The sequence below is a fragment of the Rhopalosiphum maidis genome, chromosome 2, assembly GCF_003676215.2.
Source record: "Rhopalosiphum maidis isolate BTI-1 chromosome 2, ASM367621v3, whole genome shotgun sequence".
Classification (NCBI taxonomy): Eukaryota; Metazoa; Arthropoda; class Insecta; order Hemiptera; family Aphididae; genus Rhopalosiphum; species Rhopalosiphum maidis.
The window spans coordinates 18,565,536-18,593,290 of NC_040878.1; the positions used below are offsets into that span (position 1 = coordinate 18,565,536).

Below are 27,755 nucleotides of genomic sequence, written 5' to 3' on the forward strand. Positions count from 1 at the left end.
TATCATGATTTTAAATTATGTATTTTTATTTATTTAACTTAAATTAACTTTTTAATAGGTATATTGAGTATTAACTATTAACTAACTATAGTCCAAATAAGAACAGGCTTCGACAGCAACTTGTGCGCATGAGTGTGGCTTAACAACACAGTAGATAAACAGATAAGTTAGGATAAACGGGTATTGTCTGACCGCCGCCCAATGTAAACTGGTTGCTGCCAAAGCTTGTTCTTATTTGAAATATCAATGAATTTATTTTATATTTCCAAACTCTAGCGCAACTAACATCAGGTTAATGGCAATCGATGACAACACTGAAAAAAATGCAATGAAAGCATAAAAAGAAAGCTAACAATAAATCTGTGTTAATTTTAAAAAGATAATTATTGTATATGATCTAAAAATAAAATAAAATAATTTATTCACAATATTTATATTGCAAAAATTTTCATCTGAGAATACCAAAGTAAATCAAAGATAGCGGAGACTCAAGTATACAAGTCACAAGATATCCTTTGTATCCAAAGTAATAAATGGGTTGTATTCTCACCAAACTTGGTTGTAGCCAAATATACAAAAACAATCTGCCTACCATGTACAACAAGTGAATTTGATGATTCAAAATCATAAAATCAAACATTAAAAGTTGTACATTCTCTATGTAACATAAACACAATATATTATACAATACAATTGATATTGTCACACACAATTAAATCTAATATATTATGTTTATTTATGTAGCTATATGAATGTCATACATAAACAAATTTATTATTATTATATTTAATATATATATATAATTATTTGTAAATGTTAAGATAAAAAAAACATGACCATAGCTCAAAAGTTCTACATTTAAATAATAAGAAAATAATTATAAATATGAATATATCAGATTTAGAAAAAAAAATGAAGACGAATAATTTCATTAACAGTCATTTTAAAATCACTTGGCCTTTCGTTTGTCCTCGGAGTCTTGAGCGCGACTGGTACGCCATGAACTTCCTCCACCCTGTCAATGGTCAAAGATTTAATATTAATTTCATAAACGTAGAAAAATTAGAAATTAATAAGTATACTGAATTAAAAAAAAATATTAGTTTACTTGATCATTTGATGAAGGTATTTCTCGCTTTCTAGGTGTGTCCCTGTCAAAAGCAGAACGGACTCCATCTCTTGTACCATCTTTGAAATTTTTATCAAAAGCACCTCCACTACTGGCACCGCCACCACGATTCCAACCACCACGGTCATTATCTCTTGAACTAAATACTCCTCCCTTGCGTTCTTCATTGCCTCTACTAAACAAGGACCGACGTTCAGATGGTGGACCATCATCCCTATTTCGCGCAAATCCTCCTTCTCTTCTATCCTTATTATCTCGTGTAGGGCCAAATAATTTTTGATCATCTTTATTTTTATCAACATTTCTCCAAGAAGACGATGTTGAATTTGACGAAGAAAGGCTTTTATTTTTCTCTTCCAATTTTCGTTGTACTTCTTCTTCTTTTTTACGTTGAATTTCAGCTTGTCGTTCAAGTTGTTCTTGACGGGCCCTGATGGAGAAAAAAATATTAGCATACACAATAATTTTTTTTTTCACTAATTATTTAAAAGTTTTATTTATTCATGTGCATGCGTTTATATGATTTCATCATATACTAGATTAATACAAAGTGCTTTAATTTTTGATTCTCAAGAACAATGCATTTTAAATACATAATTTGTTTCATATAACAAATACTTCAAAGGGAAAACTTTGATTTCGGATTTTTTTTTCAATTAAATAATTAATTGAATATACATTGTTTGTTAATTATGTATTCATTTCTAAAAGTTTGGCATTATGTTTTTGAATGATCAAATAAGTTAATGTTTAATAACATAAAGTAATAAAAGTACCAGAAGTTAAAACATTGTTTTTTTTAAAGAACAGGACATTACAATTCACAACACTAATTTTTTTTTTTTTATTTTAAGTTAATTGGTGTATTATTGTAGTCAACATAATGAAAAACATTTAGGTAAAAATCCGAAGTAAAAAAAAAAATTATTATTTGATGAGATAATAAGAGTTGATGAAAAGCAGTGTGACGTCACAGAGCAGACTGAGAAGGCATGTTTTATGTGTAAAAGTAGTTTGATTTACACAATGATTTTAATAATTTGAAATAGTATTTCAGAAATTTTTTTTTTAAAACCCTAGGTATATTTATATGCTTAAGACGATAGTGTGATATTATAATTTAGTAAAATTATCTAGTTCGCGACTTGCGTTGTATTGCCGCGCAAACCAAATTTTACAAAATTGACTATAATAGTTTTATTTACTATAAAAAAAAACTAGAAAGTATATCAAAATTATAATTACACCAGTGTCATAAACACAAAAAAAAACTAAAGGATAAATAATATAAATTTAAAAATATTATATTTAACAATTGAAATTGTTGTGTTAATCTACACACTTTTGCACGTAAAACATACGCCACTGTTCTGACTTTGGCTATGTGACGTTATTCGCATATTTTTAAACGCATGTATCTCATTAAATAATTAGTGTTTAAATGTGAGATCCACACCATATTTCTTAGATAATGACATATTTTAAATCTAAGCAAACTTGTTTTTAGTATTGTGATATCCTTTAATGTTAAATATTGCAACAAGACTAATAAAAAAATATATTCATATTTTTAGTGCATTACTGTGTTAAAAATCCATTTTAGAATATAAAAAAGAATTAGTTGATAGTATTTGTAGTATTTAAATTTGGTCACTAATCATTATACATTTTTAATCAGGTTTCTACTAATGTAGAAGGTTGATACTTACAAATTAGCCAAACGCTCTTCTTCTTCTTTTTTCTTTTTTTCTTCTTCTTCTTTTTTCTTTCTTTCTTCTTCCTTACGCAACCATTCTTCTTCTTCTTTACGTCTCTTTTCCTCTTCACGTTGTTTGATCAATGCTATTCTCCTTTCTTCTTTCCTTATTGCCAACCTTTCTTTACGAATATTAATTAACTCTTCTTCAAACACCACCAATTTGGCCTGAACAAAAAATAAATATAATATATAAACATATAATAATAATTTACAATACTAAAGTTTAAATTTATAATAATTCATACTTGGAACTCAGCTGTGCGACGTTCCTTCATTTCTCCTAGGAATATGTCCATATCTGGCTTCATTCTAGCCAATCTTTCTCGGTTTTGTTCTGCCAGTTTCCGTTCCTGATTGGCTAACTGAATACGTTCAGCTTCTTGAAGTTCCCAGAACTTTTTATCATGAATTTGTTTTTCTTTCCATGCCTGTTCTAATAAGGGGATTTCTTCTATTCTTTTTGCTCTTTCAAAATAATCCATTTGTTTTCTACGATTTTTCAATTTTTGTACCAATTCTGCTCTTTCCTTGGCCAATTCTTCAGCTTCTTTAGCAGCAATCTCATCAGCATCCATGTTTTTAAGAGCCTAATTAAAATTTTTTAACATTAGTAATAGTCTTAAAATTACTTAGTATTTTACAACACATATTGTTAAATCAAGAGGTTGCAATATCTATTCACTAAAAAATCATTAAGACAATTTTATTATTAAGTGCCCACTTAAATTTAGAAGTATAAAGATATTAAAACCATAGATCTATAAATTTTTTTGAAAAATAAATACAACATTGACCGAGAAATGTTAATAAAATAATCAATTATCTAGAATAATAAACATTAAATATTTGTCAATAAAAGATATATAAACCCCTCAATTGAAACCTATGAAAAATTAGGTTTTTTTTTATAAAATAAACTAACATCTTCATTCAGTTTTTTTAAAACTTTTTGACCATGAGCTGTTAGAGATATTTGTTGCATTTTTTCTTTGAAATTCCTATCTTTAATAGCTTGTAATTCAGATTCTTGGCGTCTTTTTTCTCTTTCTTCACGTTCAGCATCTAATCGTCTTGCTTCAGCTGCTGCTGCAGCCTTAGCAATTTCATCAGCTCGACGAGCCTCTTCTTCTTCCTATATTAAAGAATGATATGATATACATTATAATAGAATTTAACTATGAATGAAATATTACACAATTTATTAGATTTTAACTGAATTGCATTTATAAATTAATTAAAAATGTATACTTACTCGAACAGTATTCAATCTTTCTAAGTATTCTTTACGATCTTCAATTATTTTATGGCGGGCCAATATCCTTTGATGTTCTTTATCTTTGGTTTCATGATGATGTCTAATAAGAGATTGATGAATTTGTTTGCATTCATCCTAAATATAAATTTGACAATTAAAAAGATCAATAAAGAAATTCACAATTCATTAAAACACTGCCATTTGACATTTTTTTTTCAATTGATGTCATCAAAATAAAAGTTTAATCATTAGAATAATCCTGATATCCGCAATGATTTATTATTCATCATTTAGACAATAACATGTATAAAGTAAGTATCAATTAATTTAGAATTACCATATTAAAATCATAGGATATCATGTATTTGCAACAGTAATAATATTCATCATATCAATTAAATATATACTATTTAATTTTAAATTCTGAGCAATGATTAATGTACCAAACTATGATATATAATATCATTTACAATAAGCAATTGAGTCTAGTTTATGCTACGTAATTAACAAAATTTTTTCTTTAAGTTAAACCATATAAATATTAAAAAGTATAAGTATAGATTAAAAGATTTAGATGCTAACAAAAAGCCTCAAAGATCAGAATCTTGATCAGAATAAATATACAATAATTTATTGATTAACACACATTTAACAGATTTACTTTAGTGACCAATTTAATAATAATTACAAAACCAACTAGATAGCAGAGTGATTTTGTTTTTTTATGAACTAATATTTGTATACAATTAAAGTTATCAAAATAAATGGATATTCATTAGCATAATCCTTAAAATATCTGCAAAAAAGATTTATTAGTCATTTGAAAAAAAAATGTGGAAAAATGCAAATTAATTCAGAATTACCTATTAAAATCATGGGAATCATGTATCCGCAACAGTAATTAAATTCATCATAATTAACAAATTCAAAATACATAGTTCCTTAAACAATAGTATTAGTACATAACAAATGTCATCAGAATAAATGTTTAATCATGGAAATCATTCCGATATCCGCAAAGATTTATTGTTCATCATTAAGACAAAAAAGTTTCTGTTAATTCAGAATTACCTATTAAAATCATGGGAATCATGTATCCGCAACAGTAATTAAATTCATCACAATTAACAATTTTAAAATACATAGTTCCTTAAACAATAGTATTAGTACATAACAAATGTCATCAGAATAAATGTTTAATCATGGAAATCATTCCGATATCCACAAAGATTTATTATTCATCATTAAGACAAAAATAAATTTTAGTTTCTTTTAAAAAAGTATTGGTGCCTAACAAATGTCATCAGAATTAAATATTAATCAATGAAATCATTCCGATATCCGCAAAGATTTATTATTCATCATTAAGACAAAAAAGTTTCTGTTAATTCAGAATTACCTATTAAAATCATGGGAATCATGTATCCGCAACAGTAATTAAATTCATCACAATTAACAAATTTAAAATACATAGTTCCTTAAACAATAGTATTAGTACATAACAAATGTCATCAGAATAAATGTTTAATCATGGAAATCATTCCGATATCCGCAAAGATTTATTGTTCATCATTAAGACAAAAAAGTTTCTGTTAATTCAGAATTACCTATTAAAATCATGGGAAAATCATGTATCCGCAACAGTAATTAAATTCATCATAATTAACAAATTTAAAATACATAGTTCCTTAAACAATAGTATTAGTACATAACAAATGTCATCAGAATAAATGTTTAATCATGGAAATCATTCCGATATCCACAAAGATTTATTATTCATCATTAAGACAAAAATAAATTTTAGTTTTTTTTAAAAAAGTATTGGTGCCTAACAAATGTCATCAGAATTAAATATTAATCAATGAAATCATTCCGATATCCGCAAAGATTTATTATTCATCATTAAGACAAAAAAGTTTCTGTTAATTCAGAATTACCTATTAAAATCATGGGAATCATGTATCCGCAACAGTAATTAAATTCATCACAATTAACAAATTTAAAATACATAGTTCCTTAAACAATAGTATTAGTACATAACAAATGTCATCAGAATAAATGTTTAATCAAGGAAATCATTCCGATATCCGCAAAGATTTATTATTCATCATTAAGACAAAAAAAAGTTTCAAATATTTGTATATAATATATATATACTCATATTATAGTTATATTTGTATTAATAAATCTAAACTACATCTTTTTTTTGTGACACAGATATAACCTTCAGGTTCATGCCATTTAAAGATCGCTTTGATTTGTTTGTAGTTAAGGTTTAATTCAACTTGTATTATTGTTTACTACACCAATAGTATTTTAATGTGTAGATAAGTAATTATTATTTTATATGTAATTTGTATTATTAAATAAGCCAAAATTGACTTTTATTTATTTAATGGATATTTGTTTTGTATATTTAATCTAATTTAATTTAAAAGTTTATTATTTATGGTATCATTAATATTAAGTTATATAATTATATAGTATGATTGAAAGTTAAATAAAACTGTTTTTATAGTACAGCAAAGTCTAAATATTTTTTTTTACCTTGTTAGCTTCTGGATTGATAATACTAGCAGATTTAGATAATACTTTAAAAGTATTAATTAAGTATGTACGAATTTGTTCACTAGGCATTGTTTGCAGAGTTGGTCCTTCTGGTTTGTCTTCCCGTTGTGATTCAGACAAGTCCATTCCAAATTGAATACATCCTTTTCCATGATCAATACGAATCTACAATTCAAAATACAGAAATCATTTTGAGTTGTTCATGTAACTAGATTTAAGTCAGATTTTGTTTTATAGATTGTTTTAACAATTAATTATGTTAATATTTATTACTAATTTTTAGTCTTTCACCAAAAAAATGAAAGCTTGGAAGTAAAAAAAAAATATTAATTTTAATTTAACTATTTCTTAGTTTTGTGCATTTACTTTATATTAATTCAGTACTTTTAAAAATTTATAATTATAATTTAGGTAGTAATCAATAAGTGTTAAAAGTAAATATTTAAGAATTTATAAATTCTTAAAAGTATTAAAAAAATATGAAGTAAATGCCCAAATCTAAAAAGTCCAAAATAATTTTAGAAAATTAAAAAATAAAAGTTACAAACATAATTTTTGTTTTTACACATCAAATTAGTAATTAATTACCTGCATATCGTTATGACGAACCAAATCAACTAACACACGTTCCATATGGAAAGGCTTACAGTAGGATGCTAATTCTAAGAGCCGTTTATATTCAAGTGTATCATAAATTTGAGAAAGTTGTCGAATCAATCGAGCCAATGTTACTTCACGTACAGGAGCAACATATCCTTCCAATTCACTACCACTACCAATAAGTGGATCTGTTACAGTTTCAACACGTTTGCATAGTTCTAAAGGTTGAAAATCTACTTCTAGCCACATGTAAAGATTACGCAAATCCTCAGATGCTAAAGCAACTACATTATGACGAACCTACAAAATAATCATCAAAGATTAAAAAAAGTATATTTTATTAAAATTAAATTAAACTATTTCTTACAACTTCTTTCATAAGAGAAATTCTTGTAGGCGGCGCAGGAAGACTTAGAAGAACAGCAAGTTTTTGTGCTTTTTCATAAGGACTTTTATCAGTTTCAATAAAGCGATCAAATTCAGGATGGGCAGATGGTAATGGTACAGCTAATGTAGCCAACAAAACTCGAGAAGCCATTCTAGACAAAAATAATAACAATATTAATGAGTAATGATAAATGACCAAAATAAATGTTATTGCATATATTGCAGTCAAAATATTTGTGTTATACTTGATTGCTAATAATCTAAATTGCACAAATCTGACAAAAACTGTTATTATATATTTGTAAATTAATATTATATCTAATGTATTCTTAATATTTTTGATATAATAAAACAATGTATAATCTACCACTTAATATTGCATTTTTATTTCAAAGTAAAATTTAGGCAAATTATTATTATATTATAGAAAATAAATTATAATACCATAAAATCAATAAATTATGGTAACCTCAAAAATAATAACAACCAACGATATAAGGCATTCTTATTTTTAAAGTAAAATAACAGCCAGTTCTGATTTAAAAATATTTTTCATAATAATGACAAAATACATAATAAAAATATAACATCAAATGTTGTTAAGTTAATAAAAAAACAACTTTACTTAGCTAAGATAAATCAATGTGTTTAAAGTTTTCCATAAGCTACGCATTGTAAATAAATTCAATTAGCAGCCCATTTAAATTGTTAGATATTTTTTTTTTCATAAATACATGTAGGTACCAAATGTTTTAAAAAACAATGAAATAAAAAAAAAAATAGCAGAAATATTGCTCTTAGGTATTAATTCACTAATTATAATATGAATTCTCTCCACGAAAAATGTAAAATCTTACTTTTGAAGTTCTTCAGCAGTAATATTTTTTTTCATTTCTTTGCTGAGTTGAAAAAGCTTTAAAAGAGCAGCAGCGTGGAATAAATTATAACCAGCTTTCCAGAAAACCATAGCTAATTTTTGGTAATAATTAGCCATAGTTTTTGGAACAGGAGACTTCTTGGCCAATGACATTAAATTATGAATATCTTCAGTTGCTTTATATGCTTCCTGTAATTTAAGAATTGTTAATTTATTAAAAAGAACTAAACATTAAAAAATGTATTTATAGCTCACCTGCCACAATTCCATCTGAATAGCATAATCTAATTGACATAAACGAGTTTCTAAATTATATTGTTGTGTTTCCGGGTTTGAAAGGCTAACATTAACAGTTTGTGGAGGTAATTTAGCAATATCTTCAAGATGTTTTCGTAGTTTATCACATAACTTTCTGAATTCTGTTTTACGATTGTATTTTAAACAAAATTGATAAGCCTATAAAATAAAATAATGAAGATAGGGGTAATATATAACTAATATTTTGCAAGTATATAATATTATTTTATACCATTTTAGCTATGTCATGATACAAAGTTTCCACATGGGCATTAGTTCTCAAGAGTTCCAAACATTGACAGTAGGACTCCCATAAAAATTTAACCCATGGTGTTAATATTGTTCTGTCACTACGGTCTTGTGCATCTTCTCCGCTTACAGCACTAAATTGTACATGAGCAAATAAATAAACAATATAACATAATATACTTACTACCTCTATGTATACAAATGTGTGAAATTTGAAGAAAAAAAAGTTACCTTAAAAGTATACTTTCTGGAGTAGCTAAATTATCCAAGTCATCAATATCAACAACAGCTTGTTGAGACTGTTCTCTGGCAGCCTCTGTCCGCTCTTCGGCACTTCTTAAGTAGCCACGTATGACATTCTCCAAAGATCCGACATTGACCTGAACGTCAATAAACAACCATGTTATCGATAATATTGGGTACCTATCTATCTATTATCATAGTGTAACTGTTACTTACAGACTGAAACATGTTTCTGTACTGAAACAATCCCTCTTTAGCGATATGCGACTTCTTAAGGTCGACGCACAGCTCCAGATACTTGAACATGATCGGTTCCAGGACGCTCTCACTCCAATTATATGCCCATTTTTTGTTCCTGAACACCTCGTACAGGGTGTCGAGGGCCCTGCCGGGCCTTCCGACCTCCAAGAATTCTGAAAAATCACATAATACCGGTACATTAGTCACTGGGGCGGTTTTCAGCAGTAGTGTTCAACTCGGCAACTGTCTACGTTGTTTCCACAAGTATGATCGTTATTTACTTACCATTGGCGCGTTTTAACGCGTTCTCGGGTCTTTGACTGTATCTAGACATGATTTCGACACGTCGAATGACACAGGCGTATAGAACCTGAAAGAGAAATTCGCCGAACAAAACAGGCGAAGGGACGAAAAAACGTGGCGTGACCGTTCGTCGAGCATAACAAGTCGAATACCGCAAATCAGAATCAGTGGTTACCAAAACCGATGACGCACGCCACCGTAGCCCGTTTGCCAATCCGATCGTCCGACCGGCCCGCCACTGCCGTATCTTCCACGGAGTACAGAGGTACCAACGCAATCAGTAATTTCAGTTAGCGGGAATGCCAACGACATGGCGGGGAATTCAAAAATGTGTAGAATATTTGCATGCCGCACACAAAAAATGCATTTCATATTAATTTCTTGCTTTCACTATTGATTTGCATAAAATACGTCAAAAATTATCTTTGTTCTAGTTAAAAGTTATATAATAAGTTTACACGAAATAGTATTTATCAAAATATTATTAACAAAAAAAAAAAAAAAAAAAACATTTTAAATTAAACATAATATTATAAGAAAATAAATCTTATACACCTCTAATCGTAAAAAAGTATTCAATTTTAGTACCTATATCTGATGACATATTTTTAATAGAAGCATAACGCGATTACAAAGTAAAAGTCAATATTTTAAAAATGCATTGACTTTGTATAACTGTTATATAAAAAAAATATATGAAAACTTATATTTATTGTAATGGGGAAAAAATATTGGTTTTACAATGGTCATTAATTTCGTTTTTACCTTTTTTTTCATATATTAGTATAGTGCTTTGATTAAGTAATATTATTATTTATTTTTATATAAAATAGTTATTTATTTCTCAAAAAATCTTAATACTTAAATGGCTAATTATATATTTATATTTAATTTTGATACATAAAATATATTATATTATTAAATCGAAAAAAATTGAGTCAATTATAACTGGTCTTAACTGGAACTCTGAATTTTACACTTAATTTTTATTTTCCAAGAACTAGAATTGAAAAAATAAAATTTTAATACCAAATCTTCGCTGCTATAGCAGGATTTGTTTTGGAACTTGTGATATAACGATATAGTGTATTAGTGTGTACCTATATCTATAGGATATGGTGGCGGCAAAAACAATTTAATTTAATGTATTTATATACAGTGTCCTGTGAGGATTTACCAATACCAATAATTCCTGAAATAATGGAAATATCATAATTCACAGGGATAAGAACTACAAATATTTAATGTTTTGTAAAAAAGTTAAAAAAAAAAATATTTTTTAATTTAATTATTTTCAAAAAATTGAAGATAGCAATTTTGTAGAGTTCATTTTTCTGAAAATATTGACGTTTAACATTTTAATTTCATTAATTTCCTGATAATTAATATTTTTTTCTAGTTTCAAGAAGCCGGCCGGTTAGTTCGCCGGTTGTACGAGCACGCAAGCCACATGTTTGATACAATGATACCACTATCGTATTAAATAATTCGCAGTTTTTTCGATAAGTTTTTTTGAAAGGTAACACCTTTATTTTTTTTACAGAAGTATTTTTTTAAACAGTGTTTGTATCAAACGTTTTTTTCTAATTACAAAATAAGCAAATGTAATTTAAAGTTTAAATTTATTATTTACGAATAATCTATTTTTAACGAAATTTTAACTATATGTTCAAGTTGTATTCGAAAATCATAATCATGTTATTTATACACGATATTGTTAAATAATTGTTTGTAGACAGATTTAACAAACTCACAGATCAATAAACTTTTAGTATTGTTTCGGTAGTTTACTCTTATTTTCGATATTCATACGTTTGAAATAAGATATAGCTAAATATTGAAGGTATAATGAAAATAATACAAATTTATACAATACGAATTTATAATTAAAATTAATTTATTAGTAATTATTATTGCCAACTATCTAATAAATTATTCAAAGTTTCCGTTTTAATATTCCAAACTTTTTATAAATTATAATATTGTGGCAATATATATTTGGTTTTCTCTCAAATTATTAAAATAAATAAGTGTTTATTTATGTCTGGCCTGTCTATGAACAGTTACTTTATATTTAACAATATATGAGATATTATTTCAATTTTCGAGTATATAAGTTGATTATAGTTAAAATTTTGTCAAAAACAAATTCTTCGTAAATTATTATTAAATTTTAATTGACAATTTTGTAATCAGAAAAAAACTTTTTGTACAGTTTAAAAAAAAAGTATCTATACTCTACCGGAATTTGTGAAAAAAAATTGTTTTGCCATTAAAAAAAAAAATAAGTTGTATTGCGTATGTTTGTACCAAAAGGATGAGAAATTTAGAATTTATAGTTAAAAATATTTATTTTGGACTTCGGTATATATAGTCATGTTTAAGTCATCAGTCATCCAACTGAAATATTTAATTGAACCTTTTAGCGCGTGAAAATACAATATCATTGTTGTATATTTTGGTACATTAGATAAAATTAAAGATTATGGCCATAAACGAAAAAAAAATACGTAATAATCAATAATATATAACTGTTTACGTTTAGATACATTTCTGAGGTGTCACCACTTAGCTACTGGACTACACCCACACCTCCCGACACCTTATTCCCTCGTATTACATTTACTAACTGTTCGAGTTGTATTTATTTTGTACAGACCGTTTCATACTTTAAATAAAAAAAAAGTTACAACAAAAATTGCGTGTACTGTCGATTATGGGGTATTTGTATTCATATTGCGATTTCCCGCGGCCGTAATAGATCATTATTATAAGATTAAATATGTATAGGTATATTATATTATAATACGTTATAATATGAAATAGCGCGGTACTTAAACTTTTTAATTCGCAAATCCCTCATTTTCTTAAAAAAATTTACGGAGCCCTTAAAATTAGGAATGTCAATTTGAGGCAACAATAATTCATAAAAAATTATGTAAATCGTTGTAGATGATTTAATTTTTAATTATTTTTTTCATTAAAATACGTATTTCAGTAAAATATTTAATTTATTTAATATGAAATAAAGAATATATTATTTTAGTAATTTATAAATTTTAATATTTAATGATTTTAATGTGATCCACGATGTTGGTTTTTTTCGTTGAACAGTATTTTAATATTAGGTTTGATAGGCGAGAGTTGGATGTGCATGACATCTACTCCATAGCATAGAACACTCAACACTGTTCATTGAGTACTGAGAATAATTATCATTGATTATAAATCAAATATGTATAATAATAATATTATCAATGTGTGAATAAGACACATGGATTCAAACATCCAATTTAATCGGTAATAAATTAAATAATTATGTATATAATCATGGGCGTAACTAGAATTTCAATTAGGGGCAGGGCAATGGCAGAGCCAATTTTAAATCATTAAAACTCAATTTATAAGATGTAAGAAATATAATTTAGTTTGAAATGCAAGGGGAGGGCACTGGCCCCCCTGCCCCACCATCGCCCATTTATATAATAACCAATATTTTGAAATGAAACAACCTTGTTTTAATTTAATATTTATTTAAAAATCGTGTTCCAGTCTACATACCTAATTTTCAAGTATACTCATAATTTAATAATGGAAGAATTTTTAGAGAAACACTATTACAATGTTTAATATAACAATATGGATCAATGGATCATAATATTATAAATAAAACATATAGTAATAAGTAATAACTAAAAACATAACATATGTATCTATGAATATTTATTATAATACTTTACCAATAATACAAATAATACAAAGCACACACAATATTGTAAGATAAGAAAATCAATGATATTCATTTTTATTTTATTATTTTATATTGTAATCTAAAAAAATTTAAATTTATGATTGTTGTCAACTTTTATGTAAGTATTTCAATAAAGGAAATTTGAAAATTACGGTTTTGTCGGTTTTGAACATCATACTACATATTATATAACTTAAACGAAAGCAATGTTTATTTCAACAGAAATAAAAGTGAAGGCAAAACGGATGGTCTACTGGTCTACTGGTCTGTATATGTTAAATTTAAAAGTTTATGAGGAGGACAATACGAATAATACGAGTATGAGCAGTGAACTCATATCGTACGATTTTTATTACTTGCAACCATGATTGATGACGAATCGTCTTATTGTTTACCATTTATATTGAACGCGTACAGAACTGGTGTGCGGTGTTTACTTTATCATTTCTACAAAAGTACAAAATGTTAGTAACACTTTTAAACATTATTTTATAGATACAAACTACAGATGGTTAAATTTTATCATTTTATACACGCTTTTGTTTTACCTATACGTAGATTTAAATACCTTTTAATTTTCAATAATTATAATAAACTAACGTTATTTTTAATTGAATACAACAACACAGAATACAATATAGTCATATATTAGGTATCTTGCTTATTATTTTATTTTGACAATATTCGTTTATAATTCGTATATATATATATATAAATATTTATATAAATTTTATCTACTGCAATCTTTAAAATATATTGTTAGTTGATACTGATTGTAACATGAAACAGAATAATTAAAAATTAATAATACAATTAAATATTAATGATTAGTTCGTAGTTGTATGCATTTATATTGATACTAGAATGTTATCTATATTTTAACATTTCACGTGAGCACCATTACAAATTTAGGGTTTCCGAACGATCTAAATAATCGGCCGGTGCTTACAGTATCGATCGTATTACCATAATACCATTACATAATACAATTGATTGTAATTACTACATTTTCATTGTTATGTTATCCTTCTATTTTTCGCCAATAACAGATATTTATCCTACATATAGTTGCAAGAGTAAAACCATAATTTCTATGCATTACACAACGTGTATATACTATAAAGTAAAAAATAACTCTTACGACGGTAATATTAATAAGGAGTAAATAGAAACAGTGCATGCAGGATATCCTTTATGGTTTTATACCACACAAAAAAAAAACCTAATCAATCATTGCATCATTGCACTTCTCAGTGAATACATCTATCGTTTTGTGAAAAATTTTCCATAAACATTACAGATAATAAAAAAGGTTTTTTTCGCCTTAAAACTATTGCTACTATACTGTCATAATGTAACGGTGTAACGGTGTATACTAAATATAGTAAATAGTATATAACATTAAGCTAATATAATATTAGTCGTTTATATTATATTAGTAAATTAGTATATAGACTTATAAATATGACACACGATTACATACGCGTGTTTATGTGTCTGTTTTTTTTCCACTCTGCACTCCACGATAATGAATTATTGTCAACTATTAAAATTTATCATCACTCGTAATAATTATTAAAATTAATATTGTACATGTGACACACATATTTATAATAATAATAGCGTGTGGCGCAATGACAGCTTATAGGCCGCCAAATTTATATGCATAAGAATATAAGATTATATACCTATATATTATAATATATAATATAATATACATTTACAAGTACACCTGTGTTTGTACGTCCATCTAGTTTGTCATACATTGTGTTTATTGGACAATATCTATATAATATACGTATTGACGTATAAATAGACTATATTGTAACATTGTATTTATCTATCTAGTTTGTCGGGAGAAAATAAATTACAGAAACCTGTGCCCGGTTTTTTTATTTTCATAAAATAATAATATAATATATAATATGTTTACTGCTGTAACATATTAGTTGAGTCATGTTCCACTCTGACTGCTAAATTACGTACAATTTTATGAAACGGAGGAACATAAAAAATATTATCATATACCTACCTACAACACAAGTGCTAAAAAATACATTTTTTTTTCAAAAAGAATAACTGACACATTTATATTTATTTATTTTCGTTTAAAGTTTGATTTGATATTAATATAGTATAAGTATAGTAAATATTGTATGTCTGAACTCTGAATATTTAAATTTGTTATTAGTTAAAAAAAAAAAAAAAAAAATGACATGTTTATAAAATACTAGAAACTGTAAAATTCGGGTTCGTTATTTATTAATTTATTTTGTTTATACGACTGATGTTCACATCGTGTAAACATTGAAATCAACAATAATTCAATCTTAACCAATCGAGAGTTTATTTTTTGATGATAATATATACATTTCTAAACAATCTTAAAAGTTAAACCATGAAGTACCTACTGTTTTAGTCCCTATGTTATTTGTTTGCCATGTCTACTTTAATTTATAGTATAAGTTTTAAACAAAAATAATATAATGTTATAATACAATAATAATAGTGTATTCTTTTACACAGCTATATTATATAAAACGACAACGAATTCAAAGGCAATAAACCAAATAATATTATGATATTATAAAAAAATGTAAAATAGAAATAGAAATATTTTTTCAAGTTAAACACCAATTGAATACAATATTTCCTATAATATACAAGACTTTACTATATAATTGTAAACAATATTAAATCTTACTATAATATTTTATTATTTTAGATTAAACGTTGATAACGTTTTCAATCTTTTTGTTTTCGTTTTCCAGTGATTTTTGAGCTGCTAAGTATAGGTTATGATTGCTTTTTTCGTTGTTGGACTTTAGTTTATCTTGCATCTGGACGAGGATATCTTGCATGCGGCGGATCTAAATTGAGATTTAATAATATTACGTTTAACAATGAACCAAATCATATTATCTAATTGTTATAAGTATAATAATTGACAATATTTTAAATAATTATAAAATGAAATATTGTCATTGATGAAATAAATAATATAGCTGGTGGTCTATATTATTCACATACCGGTAAAAAATTTAAATATGAATACTATTACTTACTTCTTCTTCTTTTTGAATCAATAAAATATCTGTTTCATCGAGTGCTGGTAGCAGTTTTGGTATTGAATCTCTTTTTAGTTTTCTACACAAAACCGACAACAGGTATTCATTTATTATATTACTAATATTATGTTTTTATAATATTTACCCTCTGTCTTTAAATGCTTGTTGTGATATTTTTGAAATCAATTGTGTGCGGAAATTTTCATAATGAACATCCTCAGTGACTTCTTTTAAATCGGGCATGTGGGTGGATATTAACATATTCCGAAGTTTAGTGAAATCGCTATGGGCTGGGTTATCCACTGAAAATATAGCATAATGTTATAAACACTCATTATATTTAATGAACATCATAATAACTTATGTACACACTCGTGTGTTATCAACTATATTTATATATTTTCTCTGTGTTAACTGTTCTAAAAATAACGTATAGGTAAATAAATAAAAATTTTTTTAAGAATTCAAATTTTTATACCTTCTACTATACCCCAGTCATATTGCCTTCCTCGTATTTTTTTTCCGTTAACTTCCAAAACCGTATTACTTCCAACTACAGCAAACGGTAAGCATGCTTTCAACTCTTTGTCCTGTTGTTTGAAGTCTTCGTCTTCGTCACTATCGCAATCTGGTAGTTGATAAATCTGAGCCACGTACATAATCAAAATCATATTAGTTAGTTTTGGTAATATAATTCAATGTCAAAGATTTTAATTTGTTATTGAATAATAATTATTTATTCGTTTGATATAGTATTTTATAGTCATATCTGCAGCTATCGATATTCGTCATTTAAATTCTACGTTTGTCATGGGTAAACAATTATTATTATAAAATAAATTACTATCTATTTGCTATACAGTGTATAATTTTAATAATATAAATTCATATAATGTGTCTAAATGTGATACCTACATTAAATTTGAATCGTGATATAAGTTTAAAACACCTATTCTTACTGAATACAAATATATAATATATTATGTTATTTAGACTTTGTTGTACGACTGTAGTACATTAAGTATATTTAATTTATTATTAAGTTTAAAAAGATTAATAAACCAATAAAATTTATAAAAAAATATCGTAAAAATCTAAGATATGTGTATTTCTATTATGTACGTTTCAGACCACCATAATATTAATGAGTTTTAGATCATAAGGCATTAAAAAAAATAATTATTTATATGTATATACTATATAGTATATTGTACATAATGTATATCTGCTTAATAAATAACAATCTTATTTAATTAAATTAATAATAAATTTACCTTTATTTCGTGGGACTTGATAGAATCATTTATTCGTTGTTTTATTTGTATTTTTTCTTTTTCAGTCAACATATCCGCTTTGCTTATGATAGGTATGACGTTGACTTTTTCGTGAATATTGAGCATGAATTCTACATCTATTGGTCTCAGGCTTAAAGATAAATTTGAATAAAAATAATATAATATATAGCTTATTAAGTATTAAAAAACAACTTCACATTAAATTTACCTATGACAGTGACTAGGTATAAAATAAAGACAACAGTGTACACGATTGTCGACTATGTTCTTTCTGATAATACCACTTTCTTCAGCGAAATATGCACGAAATTGTTCGTCCACATACTCGCAGCATGATCGAATGCAATCGCCACTGCTTAAAGACGAACCAAAACCTGAAATAAAAATATAACTGTTGTTTTTCTCTCTCAAAGTTGAAACGAAAAAGTTACCAGGTGTGTCGACAACGGTTAGTCTCAACTTTACTCCTTGTTCCTCAATGCACAACGTTTTCTTTTCGATTTGTGCGGTCTGTGGAGGTTCTAAAATCGTTAAAACATGAGTTATATTCTAATAATTAATAAGTGTAGACATTTGCGATTGGTATACCATAACTAGATTCATTTCGTTCCTTGTACAAATCACTCAGGAATAATGTATTTATTAGTGTTGATTTTCCTAAACCAGATTCACCGACTACCATCAGAGTAAACTCAAACCCCTTTTTGACAGTTTTCCGATGTACTATGTCCGGTAAACTACCAAACCCTATGTACTCTAAGACAATAAAAAAATAAAATTGTGAATACAAGTATATAATTCTTATATTATATGTATGCAAGTATATTTCTACATATGTAAATAACCACCTATAAAACAAAATATTTTAGATTATTATCGGTTTGACGGTGGTTAAGTGGATGTAACCAAGTATAGTATAGTATAGTTACAATTAAAATACATGCCGTTAATTGCGTAATGAACTGTATAGACATTTAACTAATACATAATAATGTTGTAAATAGTAAGACAAACCTGACATGATTCCAGTGTTTAGGATATATATCTTACATCATGTAAAAAACAGATCAGAACTGCGTTTGGCAAGCTAATCAAACGTTTGACTAAATATGATAGCATGTAGAAACACGATTTCCGAGTTGTCCCGCCTTTTTTTACAAAACATTCTAAAAAAAAAAACAAACTCATAGTTTAGTAATTCAGTACCGATTTGTTGTGTACCTATGTTATTAATATTTGCAAATATTTATAGTGAAATTATCGATTGTTAGGTAATTCGAAAATATTTAGGGTTTTTTTTTTTGAATCGAGAACGATTGTGCTGAACGCCATGGCTTATTGTTGAGAATATTTTAAACTCGACGAGTGACAGTATAGAAAAAACGAAATTCAAACGTCTTTTATGACTTTAATAACCACGGATATGACATATTATTATACATACAAAACACGAAAAATTATTGTTATTTGTTAGTATATAGCCTTATAGCCAGCTTATATATATGTAACCAATAAAACTAGTCGTAAGTTGTGCGCGAAACAATGACGACGAAACGATACATAGGTATGGATTGTTATATAGAACCTATAGCATCAACACAATACTTAAAGGTTTTATCGAAAAACACTAGATAATCAGTAGGTACGAACGTATACATAACCATATTATGACGGGTGTCAATGGGTTTGGCGCACAACGATTTCGTGCGAAACGTCTAGTTAAAACAACGGCCGTACTTGTGTAAACTCCACCACTCCGATGGCGGTGTAACTGTGAATATTATAACGACAACGACAACGCCACTATATATTATTGATGTCGTTACACTACTCGGGTATCGTAGTTTTCGAACCAGAAGCGCGCCCGCTGGCGTAAGGGTCCCGATGCGTATGCGTCCGCGTTGTCACTGAACTCGCAAATCGATAATCTAGCGCGACCGTCCCGGGAGCTCACACGCACTCACTCGCCGAACACACGGGTGGGGGGGGGGGATACGGCGACTACACGATATTATTCATATATTACGCACACGCGCACTCACGCGCTTACGCACACTAAAAACACACACACGCACACACACTCGAGCGAATATATATGACGTATTGAATGAAAATGGGGTGGCGGTGCCGGTGATCTGGCCGAGGGTGCTCTATCACTACAACGGTAATAGTAAATAATGTGTATGTACTATAAAAATATAGTGTTATTATTATTATTGTATATCGTAGCGCCGACGTACCCACTGTACGTCATTTATGCGCACGTCTTACTATACGGACAACGGTTTTTATTTTTTTTTGTCGCCGGGACAAGGGTGAAACTTGTGTGCTGTGTGTGTGTGTGTGTGTGTGTGTGTGTGTACGCGCTTTTGCGTTCGCTGCTATCGTACAATTTGTACGCGGGCGATGACGTCATTACAAGTGGGTTAGATAAACGACCTTGATCCAATGCCGACGATATACTAACATTTGATAATAATAATAATAATACTTAATAATAGTAATATTATAATGCAAATAATACAATGATAGGCACTATTATAACAAAATATATGATACACTTACGTTTTTGGAACGTCGCGATAAAAGAAAGCGTTAAAATCACGAACACAATTCCTTGAGCTAACAGTTGTTTTTATGATTTATACGTCCTCACAAGGTCCACTAATTTACATGATAAACGTAAACAATATAGTCTAATTTGGAATACTCGGCACCCAATAGTGATAACTATTACTTAACTATACCTATTTGATTCATATAATTTTAACCTATTTCAATAAATAAAAAATAAAAATACATAATTAATATAACATTAAACAATAATATTGAATAACAATTTGTAAAACATAATTCAAATATCATAAAACTATGACATTATATATATATATATATGTATACCATACCAACTATATAGAATGATTCATAACATTTAAAACAATTAATAATATTATGTTTTTGTTTGTTTTTAATGTTATCGCACATTCATTTCTTAAATAACAAGAATATAAGTAATATACCATTATACCATATATAATATATTATATATATATATTATATTATATTATATATATTATTATTATTTATATATATATTTTACCATATATACCATTTTATTTGGCCCTGTATCGGTTATCTCCTTTAACTAAATCGTCTAAAATTGTTATAATCTTAATATCTTATGTAAAATAGTGTTAGCTAAAGCTTTGAAAGTTGTTTAAGAAAGCAAATTTAATGTCTTAATATTGGAAAAAACAAATGAAATTGAATATAAAATGTTCCCCCTTAAAGGAAACATTGTATCGACAAAATAAGCATGAAAACATATTTATAACACAGTTATAAAAAAGCAATTATCTAAAAATAAATTAAATTCTATAACGTTTGATCAAAATAAAATTTTTTGTTTTTCAACTTTCAATACCTATCTAATATATAGGTATACGGTATACGGTGTATAATTTCGTCTCATCGATCAAATTGCACGTCGCAGATATAATGCATTAACTGTTCTATAAAATAATAAATTATCATTATAAATATATTTTTTCATTTATAAATCATTAAATTATTTTTAATACAATATTCCATTTTTATATTTTGATAACTTTAATTTTTGTTTCCTTTTATGCTTTTTTTGTTAAATTTTCATAAGTTTTTCATTCTTTAATGACAATATACAATTTTTATTTTAAAATTAATCACATATATAATAAATGTAAAAATACAGCCCAAAATTATAATATTATCATCTCAGTGCAATTAATAATTATACAATTATTATCGCAATTCTCTACTACAATTATCTAAATATTGTAAAACTTATTTTTTTCCACTTATATTTGTATACATAGTGTTATTAATGTTATTACATTTTATATATTAAATATATTAAATTAAAAGATACCATCATAGACTTTATAATATGATAAATGATAATGTAATATGAAAATAAGGCTAACTAATTAATTTTCATACACAATTTGATTTGCACGTCAAATAATTGTAAACCTAAATTCAGTTTGAAATTTTCCATTTTATATTTTTTTCTAAAATATTAACAAACTATATCAAGAATTATTAAAAAGTAAAAATCCTTCACAACTGTGAATTAATATAGGTAGTGTTTTAATACATTTATCGCAGTATTATAATGTTTATTTATAATGCTGTATAAGTAATTGTGAATGTTGTATATTTGTTAAACAATTCTTTCTTGCTTATTATTATTTGTTTTTATTATAAATCTATACTAGAAAAACTTAATAATTGTTTTATACTTCAAATATTGAAACTTTTCATTACAAATAAGTCTTATAGAGCATAGAAATGAACTGAAAATTCTTATTACTCATAGGCCATAGAAAAATTTGATAGATAAAATGTTATTTAATTTGGTTATGGTCCTAAAAAATATTTCATTAAATGAAAGTTCGTTGTACGGAGGTTTCACTGTATATTATTTTATGTATAATAAAAAAAATATATAGAATATAGAGATATAGTTATAGATATAACAAAATAATACAATTCTAAATTATCTTTGTTTGACAATACATTAACCACATATAATTTATACGACTATTTATAACATAATAATGTATTAAAATATACCGTGGAATGAAAATGTTATACATTTATTTATTAAATCTCATTATTATCTTTATGATTATGATTCGATATTATTGAATCGGTTACATTCCAAAATATAATAGCGACTGCTTATAAAATTATAACAATAGTAATTTATATGCGTAATCCCATAAATATTTAAAATATCTAATTTTAATTACGATAACTATAGCTATTAAATAAACAATTAATAACTAATAATAATATTCACTTTATAATTCATATATTACACGTATATTAAATCAAATACGTTTTAAAATACCTGTGGTAAACTATATGAGAATTAGAAAAACAAAAAATTAAAATACTTTTTAATAATAAATAATATTATTCATGGTCATGGTGCATAAATGAAAGAGGTAAGTACAGGAAAACCTCTCTATAACTATATCGTTTGGAACCAACATATACTTCCGTTATAAAGAGTTTTCAGTTATAGAGAGGTGAAGTTTCGATAATGTACATATATGTGTTAAAAAAATTTGAAAGTTGAGTTTTTCTTCAATAAAATGTAATAATAAGTTCCTTCGTACTTAGTTTTTCTCTTACTTCCAATTTGATCAATTTAACTTTATCGGACAAAGTCGGAGCTGTACGTTGCATATTGATGAGAAATGAGTACGAAAACAAACAAAATCACAATAATTAATCATACACGAACACTGCACGTTTACTGAATAACATGAACAGTGAATAGTTCAAATGTACAAAATTTGTTATGGGTAGATACATTACATATTTAATCTTTGCTATACTATAATACGTCTACATGCTTATTAGAAGGTAAAAAATAAATCAATACGACAATCCTGAAGCGATACTATTGTGCGAAATTTTAGATAATGATAAAATTTAGATTATCTAGTTATCAAACTATATGTACCTACCTAAATGTTATTTATCTTAAAATAATTTTAATTTCGTCTTACAGAAAGTATTTATACTAACCTAGCCCAATTGAATCACGAAAATTGTCCGTTTCTGTTTTGTAGAGGTTCCGATTTATAGATTTTAATTTAATGTATCATGTGTATGTTATATATGTATTTAATATTATGAGCGTATCTATAAAGTTTCTTTAAAAGAGTGGTCTGCTCTTTTTCATCAAATGAAATGTTGACCGATAACCGATTCCATTACGTTTTCACTAAAGCAATTCCTAATCTATTAAAAGCTATAATACACATGTACAGAAAATATATTTAAAATATTGTAAATGTCAATAAATTGTTAAATATTTTATTAATAGATATAATCCTAAAGAACTTTATCCATTCATTTATATAATTTTTTATAGTTTTTTCTAAATTGAAGTTTGACGTGCCCAGCGTTCTCAGTTAGAATAGCTAAAGCGCCATCTGTTTGTACGAACAATATTATTCTTTTGAAATTCAAACATTGTGATGTAGTAGTAATATTCCGAGATCTCGCTGGTGATTTCAAAACTCATACGTAACAATGTAAACAATGTATTCACCTTATCATCAGTACAGGAGGGCAATGGATAAAAAATACATTAAACATCAATGTCAGTAATATTACATAAATGTTCCTATCAATCATTGACTACTATAACATTTTCGTAGCTTGGTGACTTGTTATATAAACAAAAACTTATGAATTTATAAGACTTCTCTTCCCCCTCTTAACACTTTAAGCATTAATATTTTTTGTTTATGGTGTCATGAAACAACAGTTAATCGATGAACAATGGATATTTTCTAGAGGAAATTAGGCATCTATTGTATTTGATCATAAATCATTATTATCTAAGTTAATTCATTTTGGATTAAATTTCAAATTATTGAGATGGCTAGCATCATATTATTTATGTGATAGAATACAGTTTTATTGGTCAAGATAAACAATAATGTTTCCGCTTCTATTATATGGTTACTTTTGGAGTCATACTAAGAGGTCATTTATCGTCTATTCTGTTTTTAATTTTTATAAATGACTATATAAGTTTTATTTTACTCCGTCACTGTACAAATTTGTTATTAGCAGATGACTTAAAATTATTTATGGTTAAAAGACAAAACACATCTATCATACAATGCGACCTCAATCGGATATCCATGATGGTTTATATGTATAGCTATAGTAAAATCCAAACATATTTCTTTTTATCGTAATCCGCTGATAGTTGAATTCCGTAATTAATTCCGAGAAATAAGAATTGGTATAAAACGTTAAGGGCTTGGGTATTTTATTATCATTGGATCTCATTGCTTTCAATACCCATATAAATGCCATTCGTGCAAAAGCGTACAGAAATTTTGACTTTATTAAAAGAAATTGCTTGGTATTGAATAACTTTCATTATTTAACAAATTTTGTTTTGTGTATTAGTACGATCAGGTATCGAATCCAGATCAATTGTTTGAAACCCTAGAAGGCCTAAAAAAACTATAGATATTAAATTGGAAAAATTGCAACGATATTTCCTTCTCGTGGTAGCGCACAAAATCGATTTAGTCAATCGCCAGATTTCTACGGTGAGTTCACTTTATTGAAATATGGACACAACTTTAATAATGTATTTTTGTGTAAAAACTTTTAATATCTACATTATCAGTCTGAATGTATTAAAAAAAAAAAATCTTTTAATGTATACCACAAGTAGCAATACTCGCAATTTTTGTTGTTTTATCACGGAATCATGAGTAAACGATTTTGTTCTAAGTAACCTCATGTATCGAATCTTAAACTCTTGTGACGGTTCAAATAATGTTAAACATTGTGCCCTAAATGTTAAATAATGTAGAAATTAATATATTTGTTTTATTTTTTTTATTAATCTTGTATTATTTATATAGGTTTTAAATTACACTATAGCGTATTTACAGGTTAAAAATCAAATTACAAGAAATTTTAAAACAGTGTTTACAAGTCTAAAAATATAAAAATAAAGACATTTGTATAATAAACAATTATAGTTAAAATTGTACTTTTGTCTTTTTATGGTCATAAATTATTTAATAAATAAATAAAATAATCACAACTTTTAAATAAACTTTTAAATAATAGTATTTTAAAAATAAATCAAAATTTTAGTTTCTCAGCTAGGAGTATCATCAGTAAGCAGAGTTTCTCCCTAATTCTTCATATTTTAAGCCTAATTATTATATGTATTATTATTGTAAATTGTAAAAATTTAAAAAAATATACATTTCTATATTATTGATTAATTAAATATATTTTATTACCCAAAGATTTTGGAATATTATAACCTATAACAATATAACAGGTATTCAAGGGTAAACTAAAATTATTTCATCAGTTTTTCCTTCAAAAATGTCTAAACACGCATCTGCTAGTGGTAACTTAATAATAATTATTAAATTCCTAAGGAATATTTAGATCACATTTTATACATTATGTTGTTACACATCATCTGCTAGCTGCATAACTAAAGTTCACATTAAATTTATCATTTATCGCTAATATTTTACAATTTGTAATCTTTTATACAGGTGGCCCTAATTTTAAAAACTTACTAAATACTAAATATACTTTCATATTTCACAAGAACGCTGAGTTTTATAACAAGTAATAGGTATCTAATATCTAGATTAAATGAACACATACCATCATTACAGATGGGTGTTGATTTTTGGGATGTTTAATATCCTTGATGTTTTTTAGATTATAATCCTTATTTAATGATTTATTTTTTATGTAATAACGTCACCAGTCACCACTGATAATATTTAGCATTATTAATTTTCGTTAAAAAATATAAAAATATATTTAACTATAGATACTATTAATTAGGTATTATAGTCATATAATAAATAATAAACATTATAAGTTCACAGTTACGTTTAAATAATATTACGTTGTGGTTGATCGAGTTGAAATAAAGTAAGAGTAAACAATAGTAAATACCTTTTATATTATTATATAATGATATTGTAATTATAATTTTATAATTATTGTGTAATATATTATTCACTTATAGGTTTTGATGTGTTTAGTTTCGTTTATAATCCTTATCGATGATCTTAGACGTATTTTAATGTTTTATTGTAGTCTTAACGAAATCTATATCATAAATTCAAGTCTATCACGATTTTTCATTCAACCACGTAGTATATTGATATCTTATTAAGAAATTAATCTATAAATACGTGTATTATATTTATTTATTTCAAAGTCTTATTCAATGAACTGAAATATTGTTAGATATTTTAGTGATACGGTATCTTAAAATTATTTGTTTAGATCGTAATGATATTAACTAAAAAAAAAAACTGTTGATTGTTTTTAAATCAAAAGTCAAAATCACGTAAATAATTATACAAAATTGACAATCGGTCTTTGCATTGTAATAATTTATAACTATTTTCGCATTTGTATGTGTGGGTACCTAATGATATTATACTATCGTATTATAATTATTTCTCATTGATTCACTGTGGATTTCAAAACAAAACATTGCCTACCTATATTATATTTTAAACTTGTTGGCCATACAACCGATGTCCAAAATATCATCCAATTATAAAACAATACGCAACGTGATTATTTTGAATTTTAACGTTCTATATTTCGTAGGTAATGACTTTAATGTAGTTAGTGTAAAATACACAATACTGTAATATTTTTATATGTTCATGTTATAATATACGTTTTATGGTCAGCGTGTAGTTTATGAGTGTTATGACTTATGAGAAATGCTCAGTCAGCCCAAACTAATTTAGGGTAGTTCGCGAATATAGAAATAGTTATATCTGCGGCATTGTGTGAGGCTGCTGCAAACAAGGCACGCGTCGAAATTATAATATATGCGCATCGACTAAAATTCAATGGCCAGTGAAAACGCAAAAGAGTATAAATGTAATAATATAAATTAACATTTTAAAATTATTTATTATTATTAGCGTATAAGTACGATTATGATCACAGCCTAGGCATCGTGATGTGTATGCGCGCTATAATATAACTATCTATATAATAATATATATCGTCTCGTTACTCCGGTAGTAGAAATGTCTAGCCTGTACCATATATCATAATTATTAGAATATTTTATTAATAATAAAGTTTGAATTTAACAGTAGTCAAGCAAATAATTAGTGTTTCACACGAATTTTGGG

At 26.5% G+C, this 27,755-nt stretch overlaps 2 protein-coding genes across 2 annotated transcripts; both read right to left on the bottom strand.

Annotated features, from left to right (window-relative positions):
• Positions 1-398: 398 nt before the first annotated feature.
• Positions 399-10,063, bottom strand: LOC113551635 (eukaryotic translation initiation factor 3 subunit A). The gene is made up of 15 exons (XM_026953989.1): positions 9,890-10,063; positions 9,581-9,777; positions 9,353-9,501; positions 9,105-9,255; positions 8,831-9,031; positions 8,556-8,764; positions 7,679-7,850; positions 7,300-7,611; positions 6,691-6,876; positions 4,141-4,278; positions 3,811-4,020; positions 3,134-3,475; positions 2,839-3,053; positions 1,109-1,559; positions 399-1,015 (listed from the first exon to the last, which is right to left on the bottom strand). The coding sequence occupies exons 1-15, from the start codon at positions 9,936-9,938 to the stop codon at positions 950-952; spliced, it is 3,048 nt and encodes a 1,015-aa protein (XP_026809790.1). The 5' UTR covers positions 9,939-10,063; the 3' UTR covers positions 399-949.
• A 6,136-nt stretch (positions 10,064-16,199) lies between these two features.
• On the bottom strand, positions 16,200-19,936 carry LOC113551673 (septin-2A). The gene is made up of 10 exons (XM_026954057.1): positions 19,672-19,936; positions 19,036-19,187; positions 18,610-18,777; positions 18,453-18,542; positions 18,230-18,395; positions 18,001-18,151; positions 17,205-17,370; positions 16,872-17,028; positions 16,724-16,805; positions 16,200-16,528 (listed from the first exon to the last, which is right to left on the bottom strand). Exons 2-10 carry the CDS (start codon positions 19,040-19,042, stop codon positions 16,385-16,387), a joined length of 1,131 nt encoding a protein of 376 aa, XP_026809858.1. The 5' UTR covers positions 19,043-19,187; positions 19,672-19,936; the 3' UTR covers positions 16,200-16,384.
• Positions 19,937-27,755: the final 7,819 nt, after the last annotated feature.